Raw genomic sequence first — 24,275 nt, 5'->3', positions numbered from 1 at the left:
TGCCGCTCGTCTCTGTGCTTTGCAGTCCAGAAAGGAAATGGTTAAAAGGTGAATCTCGGGGCGACCCCACCCTGCAGGGCGCGGCGCTCAGCGACACTATAATGTCCAACCGAAGGTAAATACAGAGGACGAATTATACCCCCCGCACTGCCCCCTGAGGTTCTGAGGTGCGGGTATAGGTTTGGTGGAGGTCTTGAGGTGTGGGTATAGGTTTGGTAGAGGTCTTGAGGTGTGGGTATAGGTTTGGTGGAGGTCTTGAGGTGTGGGTCGAGGTCTTGAGGTGTGGGTATAGGTTTGGTAGAGGTCTTGAGGTGTGGGTGTAGGTTTGGTGGAGGTCTTGAGGTGTGGGTATAGGTTTGGTAGAGGTCTTGAGGTGTGGGTATAGCTTTGGTAGAGGTCTTGAGGTGTGGATATAGGTTTGGTAGAGGTCTTGAGGTGTGTCTCCCCACGATATAAGGAAGAGGAAATCACACGCGCAAGTAATAGCCCTGAAATCACCCCCTGAGGACGCTGCTGAAGCAGTGAAACATGTCGAGGGGGCTAGCGCTTTTTTAAACTCATTGCTGGTCTTGGTAGAGGTCTTGAGGTGTGGGTATAGGTTTGGTGGAGGTCTTGAGGTGCGGGTATAGGTTTGGTAGAGGTCTTGAGGTGTGGGTATAGGTTTGGTGGAGGTCTTGAGGTGTGGGTATAGGTTTGGTAGAGGTCTTGAGGTGCGGATATAGGTTTGGTAGAGGTCTTGAGGTGTGGGTATAGGTTTGGTGGAGGTCTTGAGGTGTGGGTAGAGGTTTGGTAGAGGTCTTTAGGTGTGGGTATAGGTTTGGTAGAGGTCTTTAGGTGTGGGTATAGGTTTGGTAGAGGTCTTGAGGTGTGGGTATAGGTTTGGTAGAGGTCTTGAGGTGTGGGTATAGGTTTGGTAGAGGTCTTGAGGTGTGGGTATAGGTTTGGTAGGGGTCTTGAGGTGTGGGTGTAGGTTTAGTAGAGGTCTTGAGGTGTGGGTATAGGTTTGGTGGAGGTCTTGAGGTGTGGGTATAGATGTGGTAGAGGTCTTGAGGTGTGGGTATAGGTTTGGTGGAGGTCTTGAGGTGTGGGTAGAGGTTTGGTAGAGGTCTTGAGGTGTGGGTATAGGTTTGGTAGAGGTCTTGAGGTGTGGGTATAGGTTTGGTAGAGGTCTTGAGATGTGGGTATAGGTTTGGTAGGGGTCTTGAGGTGTGGGTGTAGGTTTAGTAGAGGTCTTGAGGTGTGGATATAGGTTTGGTAAAGGTCTTGAGGTGCGGATATAGGTTTGGTGGAGGTCTTGAGGTGCGGGTATAGGTTTGGTAGAGGTCTTGAGGTGTGGATATAGGTTTGGTGGAGGTCTTGAGGTGTGGATATAGGTTTGGTAGAGGTCTTGAGGTGCGGATATAGGTTTGGTAGAGGTCTTTAGGTGCGGGTATAGGTTTGGTAGAGGTCTTGAGGTGTGGGTATAGGTTTGGTAGAGGTCTTGAGGTGTGGATATAGGTTTGGTGGAGGTCTTGAGGTGTGGATATAGGTTTGGTAGAGGTCTTGAGGTGTGGATATAGGTTTGGTGGAGGTCTTGAGGTGTGGATATAGGTTTGGTAGAGGTCTTGAGGTGCGGATATAGGTTTGGTAGAGGTCTTGAGGTGCGGGTATAGGTTTGGAAGAGGTCTTGAATTGTGGGTATAGGTTTGGTAGAGGTCTTGAGGTGCGGGTATAGGTTTGATAGAGGTCTTGAGGTGGGGGTATAGGTTTGGTAGAGGTACTGATGTGCGGGTATAGGTTTGGTAGAGGTCTTGAGGTGTGGGTATAGGTTTGGTGGAGGTATTGAGGTGTGGGTATAGGTTTGGTAGAGGTCTTGAGGTGCGGGTATAGGTTTGATAGAGGTCTTGAGGTGTGGGTATAGGTTTGGTGGAGGTCTTGAGGTGCGGGTATAGGTTTGGTAGAGGTCTTGAGGTATGGGTATAGGTTTGGAGGAGGTCTTGAGGTGTGGGTATAGGTTTGGTAGAGGTCTTGAGGTGCGGATATAGGTTTGGTAGAGGTCTTGAGGTGTGGGTATAGGTTTGGTGGAGGTCTTGAGGTGTGGGTATAGATGTGGTAGAGGTTTGGTAGAGGTCTTGAGGTGTGGGTATAGGTTTGGTGGAGGTCTTGAGGTGTGGGTATAGGGCTTGGTAGAGGTCTTGAGGTGCGGGTATAGGTATGGTAGGGGTCTTGAGGCGCGGGTATAGGTTTGGTAGGGCTCTTGAGGTGAGGGTATAGGTTTGGTAGAGGTCCTGAGGTGAAGATATAGGTTTGGTAGAGGTCCTGAGGTGAGGATATAGGTTTGGTAGAGGTCCTGAGGTGAGACTATAGGTCTTGAGGTGTGGGTATAGGTTTGGTAGAGGTCCTGAGGTGTGGGTATAGGTTTGGTGGAGGACTTGAGATGTGGGTATAGGTTTGGTCGAGGTTTTTAGGTGTGGATATAGGTTTGGTATAGGTCTTGAGGTGTGGGTATAGGTTTGGTGGAGGTCTTGAGTTGTGGGTAAAGGTTTGGTGGAGGTCTTGAGGTGTGGGTGTAGGTTTAGTAGAGGTCTTGAGGTGTGGGTATAGGTTTGGTAGAGGTCTTTAGGTGTGGGTACAGGTTTGGTAGAGGTCTTTAGGTTTGGGTACAGGTTTGGTGGAGGTCTTGAGGTGTGGATATAGGTTTGGTAGAGGTCTTTAGGTTTTGGTACAGGTTTGGTGGAGGTCTTGAGGTGTGGATATAGGTTTGGTAGAGGTCTTGAGGTGTGGGTACAGGTTTGGTGGAGGTCTTGAGGTGTGGGTATAGGTTTGGTCGAGGTCTTGAGGTGTGGGTAGAGGTTTAGTAGAGGTATTGAGGTGTGGGTATAGGTTTGGTAGAGGTCTTTAGGTGTGGGTACAGGTTTGGTAGAGGTCTTTAGGTTTTGGTACAGGTTTGGTGGAGGTCTTGAGGTGTGGATATAGGTTTGGTGGAGGTCTTGAGGTGTGGGTATAGGTTTGGTCGAGGTCTTGAGGTGTGGATAGAGGTTTGGTAGAGGTCTTGAGGTGTGGGTATAGGTTTGGTAGAGGTCTTGAGGTGTGGGTATAGGTTTGGTTGAGGTTTTTAGGTGTGGATATAGGTTTGGTCGAGGTCTTGAGGTGTGGGTATAGGTTTGGTCGAGGTGTGGGTAGAGGTTTTGAGGTGTGGATATAGTGTTTTCTACAATTTTGAGGTGTGGGTATAGGGTTTTCTACAATTTTGAGGTTTGGGTATAGGGTTTGCACAGGTTTCGAGTTGTGGCTATAGGTTTGGTAGAGGTCTTGAGGTGTGGGTATAGGTTTGGTCGAGGTCTTGAGGTGTGGGTATAGGTTTGGTCGAGGTCTTGAGGTGTGGGTATAGGTTTGGTCGAGGTCTTGAGGTGTGGGTAGAGGTTTTGAGGTGTGGATATAGTGTTTTCTACAATTTTGAGGTGTGGGTATAGGGTTTTCTAAAATTTTGAGGTGTGGGTATAGGGTTTTCTACAATTTTGAGGTTTGGGTATAGGGTTTGCACAGGTTTCGAGTTGTGGCTATAGGTTTGGTGGAGGTCTTGAGGTGTGGGTATAGGTTTGGTCGAGGTCTTGAGGTGTGGGTAGAGGTTTTGTAGAGGTCTTTAGGTGTGGGTATAGGTTTGGTAGAGGTCTTGAGGTGTGGGTATAGGTTTGGTAGAGGTCTTGAGGTGTGGGTATAGGTTTGGTAGAGGTCTTGAGGTGTGGGTATAGGTTTGGTAGGGGTCTTGAGGTGTGGGTGTAGGTTTAGTAGAGGTCTTGAGGTGTGGGTATAGGTTTGGTGGAGGTCTTGAGGTGTGGGTATAGATGTGGTAGAGGTCTTGAGGTGTGGGTATAGGTTTGGTGGAGGTCTTGAGGTGTGGGTAGAGGTTTGGTAGAGGTCTTGAGGTGTGGGTATAGGTTTGGTAGAGGTCTTGAGGTGTGGGTATAGGTTTGGTAGAGGTCTTGAGATGTGGGTATAGGTTTGGTAGGGGTCTTGAGGTGTGGGTGTAGGTTTAGTAGAGGTCTTGAGGTGTGGATATAGGTTTGGTAAAGGTCTTGAGGTGCGGATATAGGTTTGGTGGAGGTCTTGAGGTGCGGGTATAGGTTTGGTAGAGGTCTTGAGGTGTGGATATAGGTTTGGTGGAGGTCTTGAGGTGTGGATATAGGTTTGGTAGAGGTCTTGAGGTGCGGATATAGGTTTGGTAGAGGTCTTTAGGTGCGGGTATAGGTTTGGTAGAGGTCTTGAGGTGTGGGTATAGGTTTGGTAGAGGTCTTGAGGTGTGGATATAGGTTTGGTGGAGGTCTTGAGGTGTGGATATAGGTTTGGTAGAGGTCTTGAGGTGTGGATATAGGTTTGGTGGAGGTCTTGAGGTGTGGATATAGGTTTGGTAGAGGTCTTGAGGTGCGGATATAGGTTTGGTAGAGGTCTTGAGGTGCGGGTATAGGTTTGGAAGAGGTCTTGAATTGTGGGTATAGGTTTGGTAGAGGTCTTGAGGTGCGGGTATAGGTTTGATAGAGGTCTTGAGGTGGGGGTATAGGTTTGGTAGAGGTACTGATGTGCGGGTATAGGTTTGGTAGAGGTCTTGAGGTGTGGGTATAGGTTTGGTGGAGGTATTGAGGTGTGGGTATAGGTTTGGTAGAGGTCTTGAGGTGCGGGTATAGGTTTGATAGAGGTCTTGAGGTGTGGGTATAGGTTTGGTGGAGGTCTTGAGGTGCGGGTATAGGTTTGGTAGAGGTCTTGAGGTATGGGTATAGGTTTGGAGGAGGTCTTGAGGTGTGGGTATAGGTTTGGTAGAGGTCTTGAGGTGCGGATATAGGTTTGGTAGAGGTCTTGAGGTGTGGGTATAGGTTTGGTGGAGGTCTTGAGGTGTGGGTATAGATGTGGTAGAGGTTTGGTAGAGGTCTTGAGGTGTGGGTATAGGTTTGGTGGAGGTCTTGAGGTGTGGGTATAGGGCTTGGTAGAGGTCTTGAGGTGCGGGTATAGGTATGGTAGGGGTCTTGAGGCGCGGGTATAGGTTTGGTAGGGCTCTTGAGGTGAGGGTATAGGTTTGGTAGAGGTCCTGAGGTGAAGATATAGGTTTGGTAGAGGTCCTGAGGTGAGGATATAGGTTTGGTAGAGGTCCTGAGGTGAGACTATAGGTCTTGAGGTGTGGGTATAGGTTTGGTAGAGGTCCTGAGGTGTGGGTATAGGTTTGGTGGAGGACTTGAGATGTGGGTATAGGTTTGGTCGAGGTTTTTAGGTGTGGATATAGGTTTGGTATAGGTCTTGAGGTGTGGGTATAGGTTTGGTGGAGGTCTTGAGTTGTGGGTAAAGGTTTGGTGGAGGTCTTGAGGTGTGGGTGTAGGTTTAGTAGAGGTCTTGAGGTGTGGGTATAGGTTTGGTAGAGGTCTTTAGGTGTGGGTACAGGTTTGGTAGAGGTCTTTAGGTTTGGGTACAGGTTTGGTGGAGGTCTTGAGGTGTGGATATAGGTTTGGTAGAGGTCTTTAGGTTTTGGTACAGGTTTGGTGGAGGTCTTGAGGTGTGGATATAGGTTTGGTAGAGGTCTTGAGGTGTGGGTACAGGTTTGGTGGAGGTCTTGAGGTGTGGGTATAGGTTTGGTCGAGGTCTTGAGGTGTGGGTAGAGGTTTAGTAGAGGTATTGAGGTGTGGGTATAGGTTTGGTAGAGGTCTTTAGGTGTGGGTACAGGTTTGGTAGAGGTCTTTAGGTTTTGGTACAGGTTTGGTGGAGGTCTTGAGGTGTGGATATAGGTTTGGTGGAGGTCTTGAGGTGTGGGTATAGGTTTGGTCGAGGTCTTGAGGTGTGGATAGAGGTTTGGTAGAGGTCTTGAGGTGTGGGTATAGGTTTGGTAGAGGTCTTGAGGTGTGGGTATAGGTTTGGTTGAGGTTTTTAGGTGTGGATATAGGTTTGGTCGAGGTCTTGAGGTGTGGGTATAGGTTTGGTCGAGGTGTGGGTAGAGGTTTTGAGGTGTGGATATAGTGTTTTCTACAATTTTGAGGTGTGGGTATAGGGTTTTCTACAATTTTGAGGTTTGGGTATAGGGTTTGCACAGGTTTCGAGTTGTGGCTATAGGTTTGGTAGAGGTCTTGAGGTGTGGGTATAGGTTTGGTCGAGGTCTTGAGGTGTGGGTATAGGTTTGGTCGAGGTCTTGAGGTGTGGGTATAGGTTTGGTCGAGGTCTTGAGGTGTGGGTAGAGGTTTTGAGGTGTGGATATAGTGTTTTCTACAATTTTGAGGTGTGGGTATAGGGTTTTCTAAAATTTTGAGGTGTGGGTATAGGGTTTTCTACAATTTTGAGGTTTGGGTATAGGGTTTGCACAGGTTTCGAGTTGTGGCTATAGGTTTGGTGGAGGTCTTGAGGTGTGGGTATAGGTTTGGTCGAGGTCTTGAGGTGTGGGTAGAGGTTTTGTAGAGGTTTTGAGGTGTGGATATAGTGTTTTCTACAATTTTGAGGTGTGGGTATAGGGTTTTCTACAATTTTGAGGTGTGGGTATAGGGTTTGCACAGGTTTCGAGGTGTAGCTATAGGTTTGGTAGAGGCAGCATTGTTTTTTGGGGATTTATGAGAACTCTGCATTTTTCCTGGGACATGAGGAGGTGCTGTAAGTGGGAGATTGTAGAATAACATCCTGAGTGGGATACATGATCTATTTCTGATGGGCGGTTATTACATTGAGCCCTCGAGGACTAAGCTGACCACAAAAGCCAAGTCTTCCACTTTTAGTTGGTACTAACCACTACATACCGCGACCCACAAGACCTTGACCCCCCCCCCCACTGGACCGGGAACACCCCACAAGACCTTGACCCCCCCCCCCCCACTGGACCGGGAACACCCCACAAGACCGGCCATTCTACAGATGACCCACTCGTCTGGACATCACAGTTTGTCCCTGGTCGCAGTCGCCCAGATTCTTACACTTACTCCATTTTTCCTGCTTCCAACGACTTCAAGACCTGACTGTTCACCTGCTGCCGAAAATACCCCCCCCCTAATATATCCCCTGTCATTTATTCCCTTGTCAGGCTCCATTGTAACCAGATCATCGGTGTTCTTCACTTCACCTGGCAGAGGTATTATATTCTGGCTGATCAGTGTATTTGTATGCAGGTGGGTGACTGGGTGGCCAGAAGACTCCGCTGACTCTGGTTGTAACGTTCCATTCCCAGGAAGAGCAGCTCTGGAGCACGAGAAGTGAAATGCTGTAGATAAGATGTTTATCTCCCATAATTGCCCCCGCTGTGCCCCCTCCTGCTGTTTTATCTGAAGGAGAAAAGGGAACATAAGGCGCCACATGGTGCGGTATATGAAGTAGGATGAGACGTGGGGGAGTGTTAGGGGGGTAAGCGCTCTCCTCGTTTAGTTGTACAGTCCAAGTGTCGAAGGATGTCAGCGGCTGCCGGCCCCGACCGCTGGGTGAATCCACCTCCGCTTTAATATAAATATGATTTCCAGACAAAGAAAAAATGGGGATTCCAGAGGTGCAGCGAACCCCCAGAAATTGCGATAAAAGAAGGTCCTTTATTAATAGTTATCGTAGCTACGCGTTTCAACGCTGGTCCGGCGTCTTCCTCAGGCCATGGCGTCCTCAGTCACATGGCGTCCTCAGTCACATGATCAGGCGGAGTGGTGTTCTCAGTCACACGATCAGGGGAACTCTTCCGCGGGGTGGCGGTTCCTCAGTCACATGATCAGGGGGACTCCCGCGGGGTGGAGGTTCCTCAGTCACATGATCAGGGGGACTCCCGCGGGGTGGAGGTTCCTCAGTCACATGATCAGGGGGACTCCCGCGGGGTGGAGGTTCCTCAGTTACATAATCAGGGGGACTCCCGCGGGATGGAGGTTCCTCAGTCACATGATCAGGGGGACTCCCGCGGGGTGGAGGTTCCTCAGTCACATGACCAGGGGGACTCCCGCGGGGTGGAGGTTCCTCAGTCACATAACCAGGGGGACTCCCGCGGGGTGGAGGTTCCTCAGTCACATGACCAGTCACATGGTTCCTCACCGTGTTCCGCTTGTTATTTATCACCTGCCCTGAGGAGATGTAGAGCGGGTGGAGACCGCGTTCTCAGCAGTAGGGTCCCAGGTCTGGTTACCCCCTTTTCCACCCCACGTCAGCGCCGGGTTCTTGTCTTTTATCCTCACAGTCCCGATTTGTGGCATTTCTTGATTTTGTGGAAACTGCAACAAAAACACCAGAAATCCGGCGCATGAGATTACACCCGGCCAGGGCGAGACGTGGGAGTGTTTTTGGGGGGTGACCTCACAATTAGGATAATTTGTAGGTCTGGGGTCCGGGTGGGTGATTCGTGTGCGGTCGATTTGTTTCCTATGTGTGGACGGCGCAGTTCCTGCAGACGGTGACGGATTCCCCCAAGTACAAGAAGACAGACCCAAAATAATCTGCAGCAAATCTGAATTCAATCCGTCAGTTTCCTCCTCCACCCGTGACTCTCAGCTGGGGCAGGCAGGAAGTGGGCAGGCAGTGTGAAGGCAGGCAATGGGCACACACACACACACACACACACACACAGACACACACACACACACACCACCCCCCCCCCCCCTGAGGCGGCCCTCAGACCCCCTGATATGATCCTGAGAAATCCGCCATAAATATCTGTCCTGCAAACCAAGGTCAGGACATGCTGGGAGTTGTAGTTATAGAGACACTGCAGCGCAATTTCCATGGAATGTCGGAGCGCCACCTAGTGGACATTACTGGGACTGCACACATTCCAGGATAACTCCCAGCGGACTCTGGGTGATGGAGCCCTGTGGGTGTAGTTGTACTTGTTTGTATCTGAAATGTCTCCAGGCGACAGCGGAGGTTCTGGCTGAAAACAGAGAACAGTAACTGGGAGGATACAGTGCAAAATAAATTATTTATTAGGGGAATATTTTCATCTGATGGGAAACATAAAAGTCATAATCTGCAGATTAAACATGTGTTACACCCGGGTAGAAGGCTGCCGCCTAGTGGTCGGGGTGGATAATGCAGAGCGGCGCTCACATAACAAGTCACATTACTATTAACCACGGTCTCAGATCCGGAGGCGAGGGGCAGGAGCGCAGGCCGGGGGGCGAGTGCTGATCCGAGTCTGAATAATATCCACATAGATCTGTGCGAGGAGACACCAGGAATAATCCGGAGCGCAGGGAGCGGAACAGGATCCTCAGCTGGAACGTCTCTGTCTCTGTCGCTCATGCTCTAAGAGATCCTGGAAAACAAAAGATTCATCTCAACCCCATTCACTAGAGAGCAGCGGTGACATCATGAGAATGCCGCCTATCCATTCACTAGAGAGCAGCGGTGACATCATGAGAATGCCGCCTATTCATTCACTAGAGAGCAGCGGTGACATCACTAGAGAGCAGCGGTGACATCACTGAGAATGCAGCCTATCCATTCACTAGAGAGCAGCGGTGACATCACTGAGAATACAGCCTTATCCATTTACTAGAGAGCAGCGGTGACATCACTGACTGCAGCCTATCCAATCACTAGAGAGCAGCGGTGACATCACTGAGAATACAGCCTATCCATTCACTAGAGAGCAGCGGTGACATCACTGATAATACAGCCTATCCAATCACTAGAGAGCAGCGGTGACATCACTGAGAATGCAGACTATCAAATAACTAGAGAGCAGCGGTGACATCACTGATAATACAGCCTATCCATTAATTAGAGAGCAGCGGTGACATCACTGAGAATACAGCCTATCCAATCACTAGAGAGCAGCGGTGACATCACTGATAATACAGCCTATCCATCCACTAGAGAGCAGCGGTGACATCACTGAGAATGCAGACTATCAAATAACTAGAGAGCAGCGGTGACATCACTGATAATACAGTCTATCCAGTCACTAGAGAGCAGTGGTGACATCACTGAGAATGCAGCCTGTCCAGTCACTAGAGAGCAGCGGTGACATCACTGATAATACAGCCTATCCATCCACTAGAGAGCAGCGGTGACATCACTGAGAATGCAGACTATCAAATAACTAGAGAGCAGCGGTGACATCACTGATAATACAGTCTATCCAGTCACTAGAGAGCAGCGGTGACATCACTGAGAATGCAGCCTGTCCAGTCACTAGAGAGCAGCGGTGACATCACTGAGAATACAGCCTATCCATTCACTAGAGAGCAGCGGTGACATCACTGAGCTATATATGTCATCACTATGACTAGGCCCAGTATTACCCCCTCCCCCTCCCTTGGCAGGGGGTTTTTGCCCCCTCATACTCACAATTAGTAGTGTGCAGGATAGCAGCAAGGCTTTCATGGAAACTTCCAGGTCCGGTGGGAATTGTACCAGAAACTTATCTTCTCGTGAGAACATTTCCCTGCGCAGCCCCTGCCACACGCGTGTTATGAGTCCCACGGAGAAGGATTTATCAGCTGACAGCACCTGCGGCACAGGAAACGGGGAATCAGGCTTTACAGAATTATCTCTGGTGGGCCGAAGGAACCCCATGAATTCAATACCAGCATACGGTACTTCCCGATCCTGGAGACCCCATGAGACCCTGATCAGGGCGGTACTGCTGGGCGGCTACTAACCTGATAGTCCTGATCAGACATGAAACCTTCTCCCCATCCCGGACCTTTCACTTTTAGACAAATCTCATTAAGCGGGTTCAGAATGTTAAAAGATGCCGAGAAACTTGACCAGTTCTGTTCCACGTAACCGAGGAGATGACCGGCAGCATCAACGACCTGTAACTGAGGACAAGTGGTCGAGAGGAAGGTCATAGTGTGGACTTGTCCTGAGAACATTCTACCTCTACATCTAGAATACAGCTGACCTGTCCTAATCTCACCCTACTCATTCCTGCTTCATACTGGCGATCCCATGATCTAGATCTAAAATTCATATCACACAAATCCTAAAGCCTAGACTACATATCACACCGAACCGAAGACCTAGACTTCCTAACACACCGAACCGAAGACCTAGACTTCATATCACACTGATCCTAAGACGAAGACTACATATCACACCGAACCAAAGACCTAGACTTCATCTCACACGAACCTAAGACCTAGACTACATATCACACCGAACCGAAGACCTAGACTTCATATCACACCGAACCTAAGACCTAGACTTTATATCACACCGAACCGAAGACCTAGAAGTCATATCACACCGAACCGAAGACCTAGACTTCATATCACACCGAACCGAAGACCTAGACTTTATATCACACCGAACCTAAGACCTAGACTTCATATCACACCGAACCTAAGACCTAGACTTTATATCACACCGAACCTAAGACCTAGACTTCATATCACACCGAACCTAAGACCTAGACTTTATATCACACCGAACCTAAGACCTAGACTTCATATCACACTGATCCTAAGACGAAGACTACATATCACACCGAACCTAAGACCTAGACTTCATATCACACGAACCTAAGACCTAGACTACATATCACACCAAACCGAAGACCTAGACTTTATATCACACCGAACCTAAGACCTAGACTTCATATCACACCGAACCGAAGACCTAGACTTCATATCACACTGATCCTAAGACGAAGACTACATATCACAACGAACCTAAGACCTAGACTTCATCTCACACCGATCCTAAGACCCAGACTTAATCTTACACCGATCCTAAGACCAGGACTACATATCACACCGAACCTAAGACCTAGACTTCATCTCACACCGATCCTAAGACCAAGACTATATATCACACCGAACCTAAGACATAGAAATCATAACACACCGAACCTGAGACCTAGACTTCATATCACACCGAACCCAAAACCTATACTTTATCTCACACCGAACCGAAGACCTAGAAGTCATATCACACTGAACCTAAGACCTAGACTTCATATCACACCGAACCTAAGATCTAGACTTCAGAACACACCGAACCAAAGACCTAGACTTCATATCACACCGAACCTAAGATCTAGACTTCATTTTACACAAATCCTAAGACCAAGAGTTCATATCACACCGAACCGGAGATCTAGACCTCATATCACACCGATCCTAAGACCTAGACTTCATATCACACCGAACCTAAGATCTAGACTTCAGAACACACCAAACCTAAGACCTAGACATCATAAGACACCGACAGATAAATAGACTCTAATCGCATATTTGTTACAGGCTGGGTAAAGTTTAAGAAACCAACTTCCCCCCATAATTTATCAGATCGACTACTCCATAATTATAAATAATAAATCTTTCTAATATTGTTATTAATTCTGGCATTATTAGGGGCATCACATTATATGTTTTTCATTCACTCAACTTATGTCAACGCAATACTGTGTATGTGCGCTGCCATATCATAATTATTTTTCACTTATTATACACTTATTTTATTTATTATTATTTATTTATATTATGCTAAATATATATATCTTCTCTGGATATATAATTTACATTATTATTATTTATTTATATTGTTCTATTGTTTGTGTATCCTTATATATTATCATTTTTAGTAATTGATGATGTATATTTTATATAATTTATCCGGGTTTAGGGTCACATCAAATTACAGACAGAACTACCAAAAATAATGGACATGATTATACATTATGTCTGGGACTTTGATCTTTTTACATTTGAGTCCACTCACCCCCTAGATGATGTGCGCTTGCGTGCTGCTTCGGCTTGCGGCGATGCCTGGCCCCCTCCGGCTCCAATACATGCACTGCGCATGTCCGGAGTTCCCGTTACGCGTCGGGACTCCGGATATGCGCTCCAGCATGTGGGGCCGGATGTGGGGACTGCCTCGCTTCCGGTCGCGTCAGCGGGCAAGCGCCGCTCCCTGTCTCGGCGATGACGTGAACTCAATTAAGACACACACATACACTATATAGGGACCACACACATGTTGGGTTTTATGTACCCCCTGAGGAAGCAACAGCGAAACGCGCGTTGGGGTTCTCTGTGGTCGATTCTGCACGGATGTGCATAGACAACCTTCACTCTTTCTAAAATGGGTAAGATTGCATCTCTATATTGCTCACTATAAAAAGCGTTTAGTTCCCCTGGGATCCTCCTCTATATTTGGCATTAGCCTTCAAATTTATAATACTACGAGGACAATGTGGGTCATCAATACACAATCCACTTGGATGTGACATTGTAGCATTTATATGGGCAGTGTATATAGTCTGCACTCTATGCCATTATACCGCTACATCTAGTATGTCTCCGTGCTTAACTATGTACCACAGCGTTAGTACTAGAGTCTTCATTATTATGTGTTTTTAAATGTGTGTTATTTTTGTATAATAAAATTTGTATATTCTTATATTTTCTGACTACAAGCTCTATTTTTTCGTTGGTATGATCATAAGACACCGAACATAAGACCTAGCAGTCATATCACACCGAACCTGAGACCAAGACTTTATATCACACTGAACCTAAGACCTAGACTTCATCTCACACTGATCCTAAGACCTAGACTTCATTTTACACAAATCCTAAGACCTAGACTTCATATTACACAAATCATAAGTCCTAGACTTCATATCTTACTGAACCTAAGACCTAGACTTCATCTCACACAAATCATAAGACCTAGACTTCATATCTCACTCAACTTAAGATCAAGACTACATATTTCACCGAACCTTTGACCTAAACTTTATATCTCACCGAACCTAAGATCTAAACTTCATATCTCATCGATTCTTAAACCTAAACTTCACATCTGAATCAAAAATCAAACCTAAGACCAGGATTTCATAGAAAACTAGTTCTTTAACCTTGACTTCATGTTACACTGATCCTTAGACCTAGAGCTTATATCACACTAATCTGAGACCAAGGACTAATGTAGACTAAATGTAGACTTCAGTGATCATTGGATTTTCCCTTTATTGTATTGCAGACCAAGGCTTAATGTTGTACCATTTATCAAGCCCTGTGTTTAGTCTATTCCATCTTCGGGGTTGTAGGTTGTAGATTTGTGACTTACTGTTGTCTCCCAGCTGCAGAAGTTAGAAGGTATGTAAAGGTTGAGAACATTGTAGCCTTGTGTGTTCTGGACTCGGACATCCAGCCTAGGTCCACAGCATTCACGTTGCTCAATGGCTTGGTATAAAAGGAGTCCGTTAGGTCCAAATAAATCGTAGGAGCAGTAATTCTGAAACATGCTGTTCCCTGAAATGATAGACAGTATGTAAATGCGCCAACCCATGCATAGATTTATCCCCCCCCCCCCCCACACACACACACACCCCTCAATAGTACACCCATAGAGTCACTTGAGGCTCTGACACGGGCATGAACTCGAACACCAAATGTAAGCCTATAAAATAGAATGGACACAATGTTACATACAAAGGCTACTAGCAGATGGAGATGGACCACTTACAGGGGTCTAAAACCTATGGTTCTACATCTGTTGTGAAATTATAACTCCTAGAATGTCCTGAGTTGTGGTTTGGAGTTCATCCGACGCCCATGGCTTCCTACAAGGTCCTCTCCCTGAAGACACATTGCATTGTCCAGTCTCTTGACATCAGTGGTATCCATAATGTTCAGCCCCCGATTATCAGGGTGATCTACAATATTTAGTCTATGGGGAGATCTGCAGTATAGACTAGAATGTCAATCCAGAGTAGCACCTACTGTGAATACAGCTCTGCTATGTGTCAGCTCTGCTATGTGTCAGCTCTACACTATGCAGACACCTTCACTGTTGGGCTTCATTTTATCTTAGAATTACACTGATTCATTATATCTTTTAGGATCATCTACAGGTAAATTGGGAACCATTATCTTGTCCTCACCACTCACTGGAGTCATCCATAATAAGACATCTCCATCACTGATATGAAGCAACAAGTGACCATTATAACCAGGCGTGTCTCACCACCACTGACCATCATAACCAGGCGAGTCTCATCACCACTGACCATCATAACCAGGCGTGTCTCACCACCACTGACCATCATAACCAGGCGAGTCTCACCACCACTGACCATCATAACCAGGCGTGTCTCACCACCACTGACCATCATAACCAGGCGTGTCTCACCACCACTGACCATCATAACCAGGTGAGTCTCACCACCACTGACCATCATAACCAGGCGTGTGTCACACCATTGACCATCATAACTAGGCATGTCTCACCACCACTGACCATCATAACCAGGTGAGTCTCACCATCACTGACCATCATAACCAGGTGAGTCTCACCATCACTGACCATCATAACCAGGCGTGTCTCACCACCACTGATCATCATAACCAGGAGTGTCTCACCACCACTGACCATCATAACCAGGCGAGTCTCACCACCACTGACCATCATAACCAGATGAGTCTCACCATCACTGACCATCATAACCAGGAGTGTCTCACCACCACTGACCATCATAACCAGGAGTGTCTCACCACCACTGACCATCATAACCAGGCATGTCTCACCACCACTGACTATCATAACCAGATGAGTCTCACCATCACTGACCATCATAACCAGATGAGTCTCACCATCACTGGACATCATAACCAGGCGTGTCTCACCACCACTGACCATCATAACCAGGCGTGGTTTACCACCACTGACTATCATAACCAGGCATGTCTCACCACCACTGACCATCATAACCAGGTGAGTCTCACCACCACTGACCATCATAACCAGGCGAGTCTCACCATCACTGACCATCATAACCAGGCGTGTCTCACCACCACTGACCATCATAACCAGGCATGTCTCACCACCACTGACCATCATAACCAGGTGAGTCTCACCACCACTGACCATCATAACCAGGCGAGTCTCACCATCACTGACCATCATAACCAGGCGTGTCTCACCACCACTGACTATCATAACCAGGCGTGTCTCACCACCACTGACCATCATAACCAGGCGAGTCCCATCACCACTGACCATCATAACCAGGCGAGTCTCATCACCACTGACCATCATAACCAGGCGTGTGTCACACCACTGACCATCATAACCAGGCGAGTCTCACCACCACTGATAATCATAACCAGGCGAGTCTCACCACCACTGACCATCATAACCAGGCGAGTCTCATCACCACTGACCATCATAACCAGGCGTGTGTCACACCACTGACCATCATAACCAGGCGAGTCTCACCACCACTGATAATCATAACCAGGCGAGTCTCACCACCACTGACCATCATAACCAGGTGAGTCTCACCACTACTGACCATCATAACCAGGATTGTCTCATCACCACTGACCATCATAACTAGGCGAGTCTCATCACCACTGACCATCATAACCAGGCGAGTCTCACCACCACTGACCATCATAACCAGGTGAGTCTCACCACCACTGACCATCATAACCAGGTGAGTCTCACAACCACTGACCATCATAACCAGGCGAGTCTCATCACCACTGACCATCATAACCAGGCGTGTCTCACCACCACTGACCATCATAACCAGGTGAGTCTCACAACCACTGACCATCATAACCAGTCGTGTCTCACCATCACTGACCATCATAACCAGGCGTGTCTCACCACCACTGACTATCATAACCAGATGAGTCTCACCATCACTGACCATCATAACCAGGCGTGTCTCACCACCACTGACCATCATAACCAGGCGAGTCTCACCACCACTGACCATCATAACCAGGCGAGTCTCACCACCACTGACCATCATAACCAGGTGAGTCTCACCACCACTGACCATCATAACCAGGCGAGTCTCACCACCACTGACTATCATAACCAGGCGAGTCTCACCACCACTGACCATCATAATCAGGCGTGTCTCACCACCACTGACCATCATAACCAGGCGTGGTTCACCACCACTGACCATCATAACCAGGCGAGTCTCACCACCACTGACCATCAAAACCAGGCGAGTCTCTCCATCACTGACCATCATAACCAGGCGAGTCTCACCATCACTGACCATCATAACCAGGCGTGTCTCACCACCACTGACCATCATAACCAGGCGAGTCTCACCACCACTGGTAATCATAACCAGGCGAGTCTCACCACCACTGACCATCATAACCAGGTGAGTCTCACCACTACTGACCATCATAACCAGGATTGTCTCATCACCACTGACCATCATAACTAGGCGAGTCTCATCACCACTGACCATCATAACCACGTGAGTCTCACCACCACTGACCATCATAACCAGGCGAGTCTCACCACTACTGACCATCATAACCAGGATTGTCTCATCACCACTGACCATCATAACCAGGCGTGTCTCACCACCACTGACCATCATAACCAGGCGAGTCTCACCACCACTGACCATCATAATCAGGTGAGTCTCACAACCACTGACCATCATAACCAGTCGTGTCTCACCATCACTGACCATCATAACCAGGCGTGTCTCACCACCACTGACTATCATAACCAGATGAGTCTCACCACCACTGACCAACATAACCAGGCGAGTCTCACCACCACTGACCATCATAACCAGGTGTGTGTCACACCACTGACCATCATAACCAGGATTGTCTCATCACCACTGACCATCATAACCAGGCGAGTCTCACCACCACTGACCATCATAACCAGGCGAGTCTCATCACCACTGACCATCATAACCAGGTGAGTCTCACCACCACTGACCATCATAACCAGGTGAGTCTCGCCACTACTGACCATCATAACCAGGATTATCTCATCACCACTGACCATCATAATCAGGCGTGTCTCACCACCATTGACCATCATAACCAGGCGAGTCTCACCACCACTGACCATCATAACCAGGCGTGTCTCACCACCACTGACCATCAAACGTGTTACTTAGGACTTGCCAGTCATGTGATACCAGTGACATAACTGCTCTCTAGACACCCCTCTCCCTTACACACACATATTCCAGTAGTGAACACTGGGGGAAGACACTTACACTTTTGATGAATGTAGAACTGATTAATCTGAAACAAAGCAGAGAAATATATTACTGTAAAGTCCACCACTATCATCATTATCATCATCACCATCACAACCACTACTGGTCTCTTCTCATCATTACATCTCCAGCATCATTCATCAAGAAGATTACTAATGTACAATTATCTCTAATATCTTCACATTATCATTATCTGACCCAATACTACAACCATCATCATCATCACCTCCCCAACACCTCTAACATCAACACTACAACCATCATCATCATCACCTCCCCAACACCTCTATCACCAACACTACAACCATCATCATCATCCCCTCCCCAAACCTCTATCATCAACACTACAACCATCATCATCATCACCTCCCCAACACCTCTATCACCAACACTACAACCATCATCATCACCTCCCCAACACCTCTCTCACCAACACTACAACCATCATCATCACAACCTCCCCAACACCTCTATCACCAACACTACAACCATCATCATCACCTCTCCAACACCTCTATCATTAACACTACAACCATCATCATCACCTCCCCAACACCTCTATCACCAACACTATAACCATTATCATCACCTCCCCAACAACTCTCTCACCAACACAACAACCATCATCATCACAACCTCCCCAACACCTCTATCACCAACACTACAACCATCATCATCACCTCTCCAACACCTCTATCATTAACACTACAACCATCATCATCACCTTCCCAACACCTCTATCATCAACACTACAACCATCATCATCACCTTCCCAACACCTCTATCATCAACATTACAACCATCATCATCACCTTCCCAAGACCTCTATCACCAACATTACAACCATCATCATCACCTTCCCAACACCTCTCTCACCAACACTACAACCATCATCATCACAAACTCCCCAACACCTCTATCACCAACACTACAACCATCATCATCACCTCTCCAACACATCTATCATTAACACTACAACCATCATCATCACCTTCCCAACACCTCTATCATCAACACTACAACCATCATCATCACCTTCCCAACACCTCTATCATCAACACTACAACCATCATCATCACCTTCCCAACACCTCTATCACCAACACTACAACCATCATCATCACCTTCCCAACACCTCTATCATCAACACTACAACCATCATCATCACCTCCCCAACACCTCAATAACCAACACTACAACCATCATCACCTCCCCAACACCTCTATCACCAACACTACAACCATTATCATCACATCCCCAACACCTCTCTCACCAACACTACAACCATCATCATCACCTTCCCAACACCTCTATCACCAACACTACAACCATCATCATCACCTCTCCAACACCTCTATCACCAACACTACAACCATCATCATCACCTCCCCAACACCTCTAACACCAACACTACAACCATCATCACCTTCCCAACACCTCTATCACCAACACTACAACCATCATCATCACCTCTCCAACACCTCTATCACCAACATTACAACCATCATCATCACAACCTCCCCAACACCTCTATCACCAACACTACAACCATCATCATCACCTCTCCAACACCTCTATCATTAACACTACAACCATCATCATCACCTTCCCAACACCTCTATCATCAACACTACAACCATCATCACCTTCCCAACACCTCTATCATCAACACTACAACCATCATCATCACCTCCCCAACACCTCTATCACCAACACTACAACCATCATCATCACCACCGCCTCAACAACTCTATCACCAACACTACAACCATCATCACCTCCCCAACACCTCTCTCACCAACACTACAACCATCATCATCACCTCCCCAACACCTCTATCACCAACACTACAACCATCATCATCACCTCCCCAACACCTCTCTCACCAACACTACAACCATCATCATCACCTCCCCAACACCTCTATCACCAACACTACAACCATCATCATCACCTCCCCAACACCTCTATCACCAACACTACAACCATCATCACCTCCCCAACACTTTATCATCAACACTACAACCATCATCATCAGCTCCCCAACACCTCTATCATCAACACTACAACCATCATCATCACCTTCCCAACACCTCTATCATCAACACTACAACCATCATCATCAGCCTTCGCAACACCTCTATCATCAACACTACAACCATTATCATCACCTCCCAACACCTCTATCATCAACACTACAACCATCATCACCTCCCCAACACCTCTATCACCAACACTACAACCATCATCACCTCCCCAACACCTCTATCCCCAACACTACAACCATCATCATCACCTTCCCAACACCTCTATCATCAACACTACAACCATCATCATCTCCCCAACACCTCCATAACCAACACTACAACCATCCTCATCACCTCCCCAACACCTCTATCTCCAACACTACAACCATCATCATCACCTTCCCAACAGCTCTATCACCAACACTACAACCATCCTTATCACCTCCCCAACACCTCTATCATCAACACTACAACCATCATCATCACCTCCCCAACACCTCTATCATCAACTCTACAACCATCATCACCTCCCCAACACCTCTATCACCAACACTACAAGCATCCTCATCACCTCCCCAACACCTCTATCACCAACACTACAACCATCATCACCTTCCCAACACCTCCATCATCACATTACAATCATCATCATCACCTCCCCAACACCTCTATCACCAACACTACAACCATCATCACCTCCCCAACACCTCTCTCACCAACACTACAACCATCATCATCACCTTCCCAACACCTCTATCATCAACACTACAACCATCATCATCTCCACCAACACCTCCATAACCAACACTACAACCATCATCATCACCTCCCCAACACCTCAATCTCCAACACTACAACCATCATCATCACCTTCCCAACACCTCTATCATCAACACTACAACCATCATCATCACCTCTCCAACACCTCTATCATTAACACTACAACCATCATCATCACCTTCCCAACACCTCTATCACCAACAATACAACCATCATCATCACCTCCCCAACACCTCTATCATCAACACTACAACCATCATCACCTCCCCAACACCTCTATCACCAACACTACAACCATCATCACCTCCCCAACACCTCTATCACCAACACTACAACCATCATCACCACCTCCCCAACACCTCTATCACCAACACTACAACCATCATCATCACCTCCCCAACACCTCTATCACCAACACTACAACCATCATCACCTCCCCAACACCTCTATCACCAACACTACAACCATCATCATCACCTCCCCAACACCTCTATCACCAACACTACAACCATCATCACCTCCCCAACACCTCTATCACCAACACTACAACCATCCTCATCACCTCCCCAACACCTCTATCATCAACACTACAACCATCATCATCACCTCCCCAACACCTCTATCATCAACTCTACAACCATCATCACCTCCCCAACACCTCTATCACCAACACTACAACATCCTCATCACCTCCCCAACACCTCTATCACCAACACTACAACCATCATCACCTTCCCAACACCTCCATCATCAACATTACAATCATCATCATCACCTCCCCAACACCTCTATCACCAACACTACAACCATCATCACCTCCCCAACACCTCTCTCACCAACACTACAACCATCATCATCACAACCTCCCCAACACCTCTATCACCAACACTACATCCATCATCATCACCTCTCCAACACCTCTATAATTAACACTACAACCATCATCATCACCTTCCCAACACCTCTATCATAAAAACACTACAACCATCATCACCTTTGCAACACCTCCATCATAAACACTACAACCATCATCATCACCTCCCCAACACCTCTATCATCAACACTACAACCATCATCACCTCCCCAACACCTCTATCACCAACACTACAACCATCATCACCTCCCCAACACCTCTATCCCCAACACTACAACCATCATCATCACCTTCCCAACACCTCTATCATCAACACTACAACCATCATCATCTCCCCAACACCTCCATAACCAACACTACAACCATCATCATCACCTCCCCAACACCTCTATAATTAACACTACAACCATCATCATCACCTTCTCAACACCTCTATCATCAACACTACAACCATCATCACCTCCCCAACACCTCTATCACCAACACTACAACCATCCTCATCACCTCCCCAACACCTCTATCATCAACACTACAACCATCATCACCTCCCCAACACCTCTATCACCAACACTACAACCATCATCATCACCTCCCCAACACCTCTATCATCAACTCTACAACCACCATCACCTCCCCAACACCTCTATCACCAACACTACAACCATCATCATCACCTCTCCAACACCTCTATAATTAACACTACAACCATCATCATCACCTTCCCAACACCTCTATCATCAACACTACAACCATCATCACCTTCGCAACACCTCCATCATCAACACTACAACCATCATCATCACCTCCCCAACACCTCTATCATCAACACTACAACCATCATCACCTCCCCAACACCTCTATCACCAACACTACAACCATCATCATCACCTTCCCAACACCTCTATCATCAACACTACAACCATCATCATCTCCCCAACACCTCCATAACCAACACTACAACCATCATCATCACCTCCCCAACACCTCTATCATCAACACTACAACCATCATCATCACCTTCCCAACACCTCTATCATCAACACTACAACCATCATCATCACCTTCCCAACACCTCTATCATCAACACTACAACCATCATCATCACCTCCCCAACACCTCTATCACCAACACTACAACCATCATCATCACCACCACCTCAACAATTCTATCACCAACACTACAACCATCATCATCACCTCCCCAACACCTCTATCACAGACACTACAACCATCACCATCACCTTCCCAACACCTCTATCATCAACACTACAACCATCATCATCACCTCCCCAACACCTCTATCATCAACACTACAATCATCATCATCACCTCCCCAACACCTCTATCATCAACACTACAACGATCATCACCTCCCCAACACCTCTATCACCAACACTACAACCATCATCATCACCTCCCCAACACCTCTATCATCAACACTACAACCATCATCATCACCGCCTCAACAACTCTATCACCATCATCATCACCTCCCCAACACCTCTATCACCAACACTACAACCATTATCACCTCCCCAACACCTCTATCACCAGCACTACAACCATCATCATCACCTCCCCAAAACCTCTATCATCAACACTTCAACCATCATTATCACCTCCCCAACACTACAATCATCATCATCATCACCTCCCCAACACCTCTATCACCAACACTACAACCATCATCACCTCCTGAAACACCTCTATCACCAGCACTACAACCATCATCACCTCCCCAACACCTCTATCATCAACACTACAACCATCATCATCACCTCCCCAACACCTCTATCATCAACACTACAATCATCATCATCACCTCCCCAACACCTCTATCATCAACACTACAACGATCATCACCTCCCCAACACCTCTATCACCAACACTACAACCATCATCATCACCTCCCCAACACCTCTATCATCAACACTACAACCATCATCATCACCGCCTCAACAACTCTATCACCATCCTCATCACCTCCCCAACACCTCTATCACCAACACTACAACCATTATCACCTCCCCAACACCTCTATCACCAGCACTACAACCATCATCATCACCTCCCCAAAACCTCTATCATCAACACTTCAACCATCATTATCACCTCCCCAACACTACAATCATCATCATCATCACCTCCCCAACACCTCTATCACCAACACTACAACCATCATCACCTCCCCAACACCTCTCTCACCAACACTACAACCAACATCATCACAACCTCCCCAACACCTCTATCACCAACACTACAACCATCATCACCTCCCCAACACCTTTATCATCTACACTACAACCATCATCATCAGCTCCCCAACACCTCTATCATCAACACTACAACCATCATCATCACCTTCCCAACACCTCTATCATCAACACTACAACCATCATCATCACCTTCGCAACACCTCTATCATCAACACTACAACCATCATCATCACCTTCCCAACACCTCTATCATCAACACTACAACCATCATCATCACCTTCCCAACACCTCTATCACCAACACTACAACCATCATCATCATCACAACCTCCCAAACACCTCTATCACCAACACTACAACCATCATCATCACCTCCCCAACACCTCTATCATCAACACTACAACCATCATCACCTCCCCAACACCTCTATCACCAACACTACAACCATCCTCATCACCTCC

At 47.1% G+C, this 24,275-nt stretch overlaps 1 protein-coding gene across 2 annotated transcripts in view; it reads right to left on the bottom strand.

Moving 5' to 3' along the window:
* Positions 1 to 8,862: 8,862 nt before the first annotated feature.
* LOC142683497 (phospholipid scramblase 3-like) overlaps positions 8,863 to 24,275 on the bottom strand; it is a 67,240-nt gene continuing 51,827 nt past the window's right edge. For both annotated transcript variants that reach the window (XM_075847372.1, XM_075847371.1), the window contains 5 exons: positions 17,918 to 17,945; positions 13,987 to 14,171; positions 10,569 to 10,730; positions 10,255 to 10,416; positions 8,863 to 9,217 (listed from right to left, as the gene is read on the bottom strand). In XM_075847372.1, coding sequence (XP_075703487.1) covers positions 9,173 to 9,217; positions 10,255 to 10,416; positions 10,569 to 10,730; positions 13,987 to 14,171; positions 17,918 to 17,945 — 582 coding nt within the window. In that variant the 3' untranslated portion in view covers positions 8,863 to 9,172. The remainder of the gene's footprint in view (positions 9,218 to 10,254; positions 10,417 to 10,568; positions 10,731 to 13,986; positions 14,172 to 17,917; positions 17,946 to 24,275) is intronic.

The sequence above is a fragment of the Rhinoderma darwinii genome (assembly GCF_050947455.1).
Source record: "Rhinoderma darwinii isolate aRhiDar2 chromosome 3 unlocalized genomic scaffold, aRhiDar2.hap1 SUPER_3_unloc_3, whole genome shotgun sequence".
NCBI lineage: Eukaryota > Metazoa > Chordata > Amphibia > Anura > Rhinodermatidae > Rhinoderma > Rhinoderma darwinii.
This window is presented reverse-complemented; position numbering and strand designations above follow the sequence as displayed.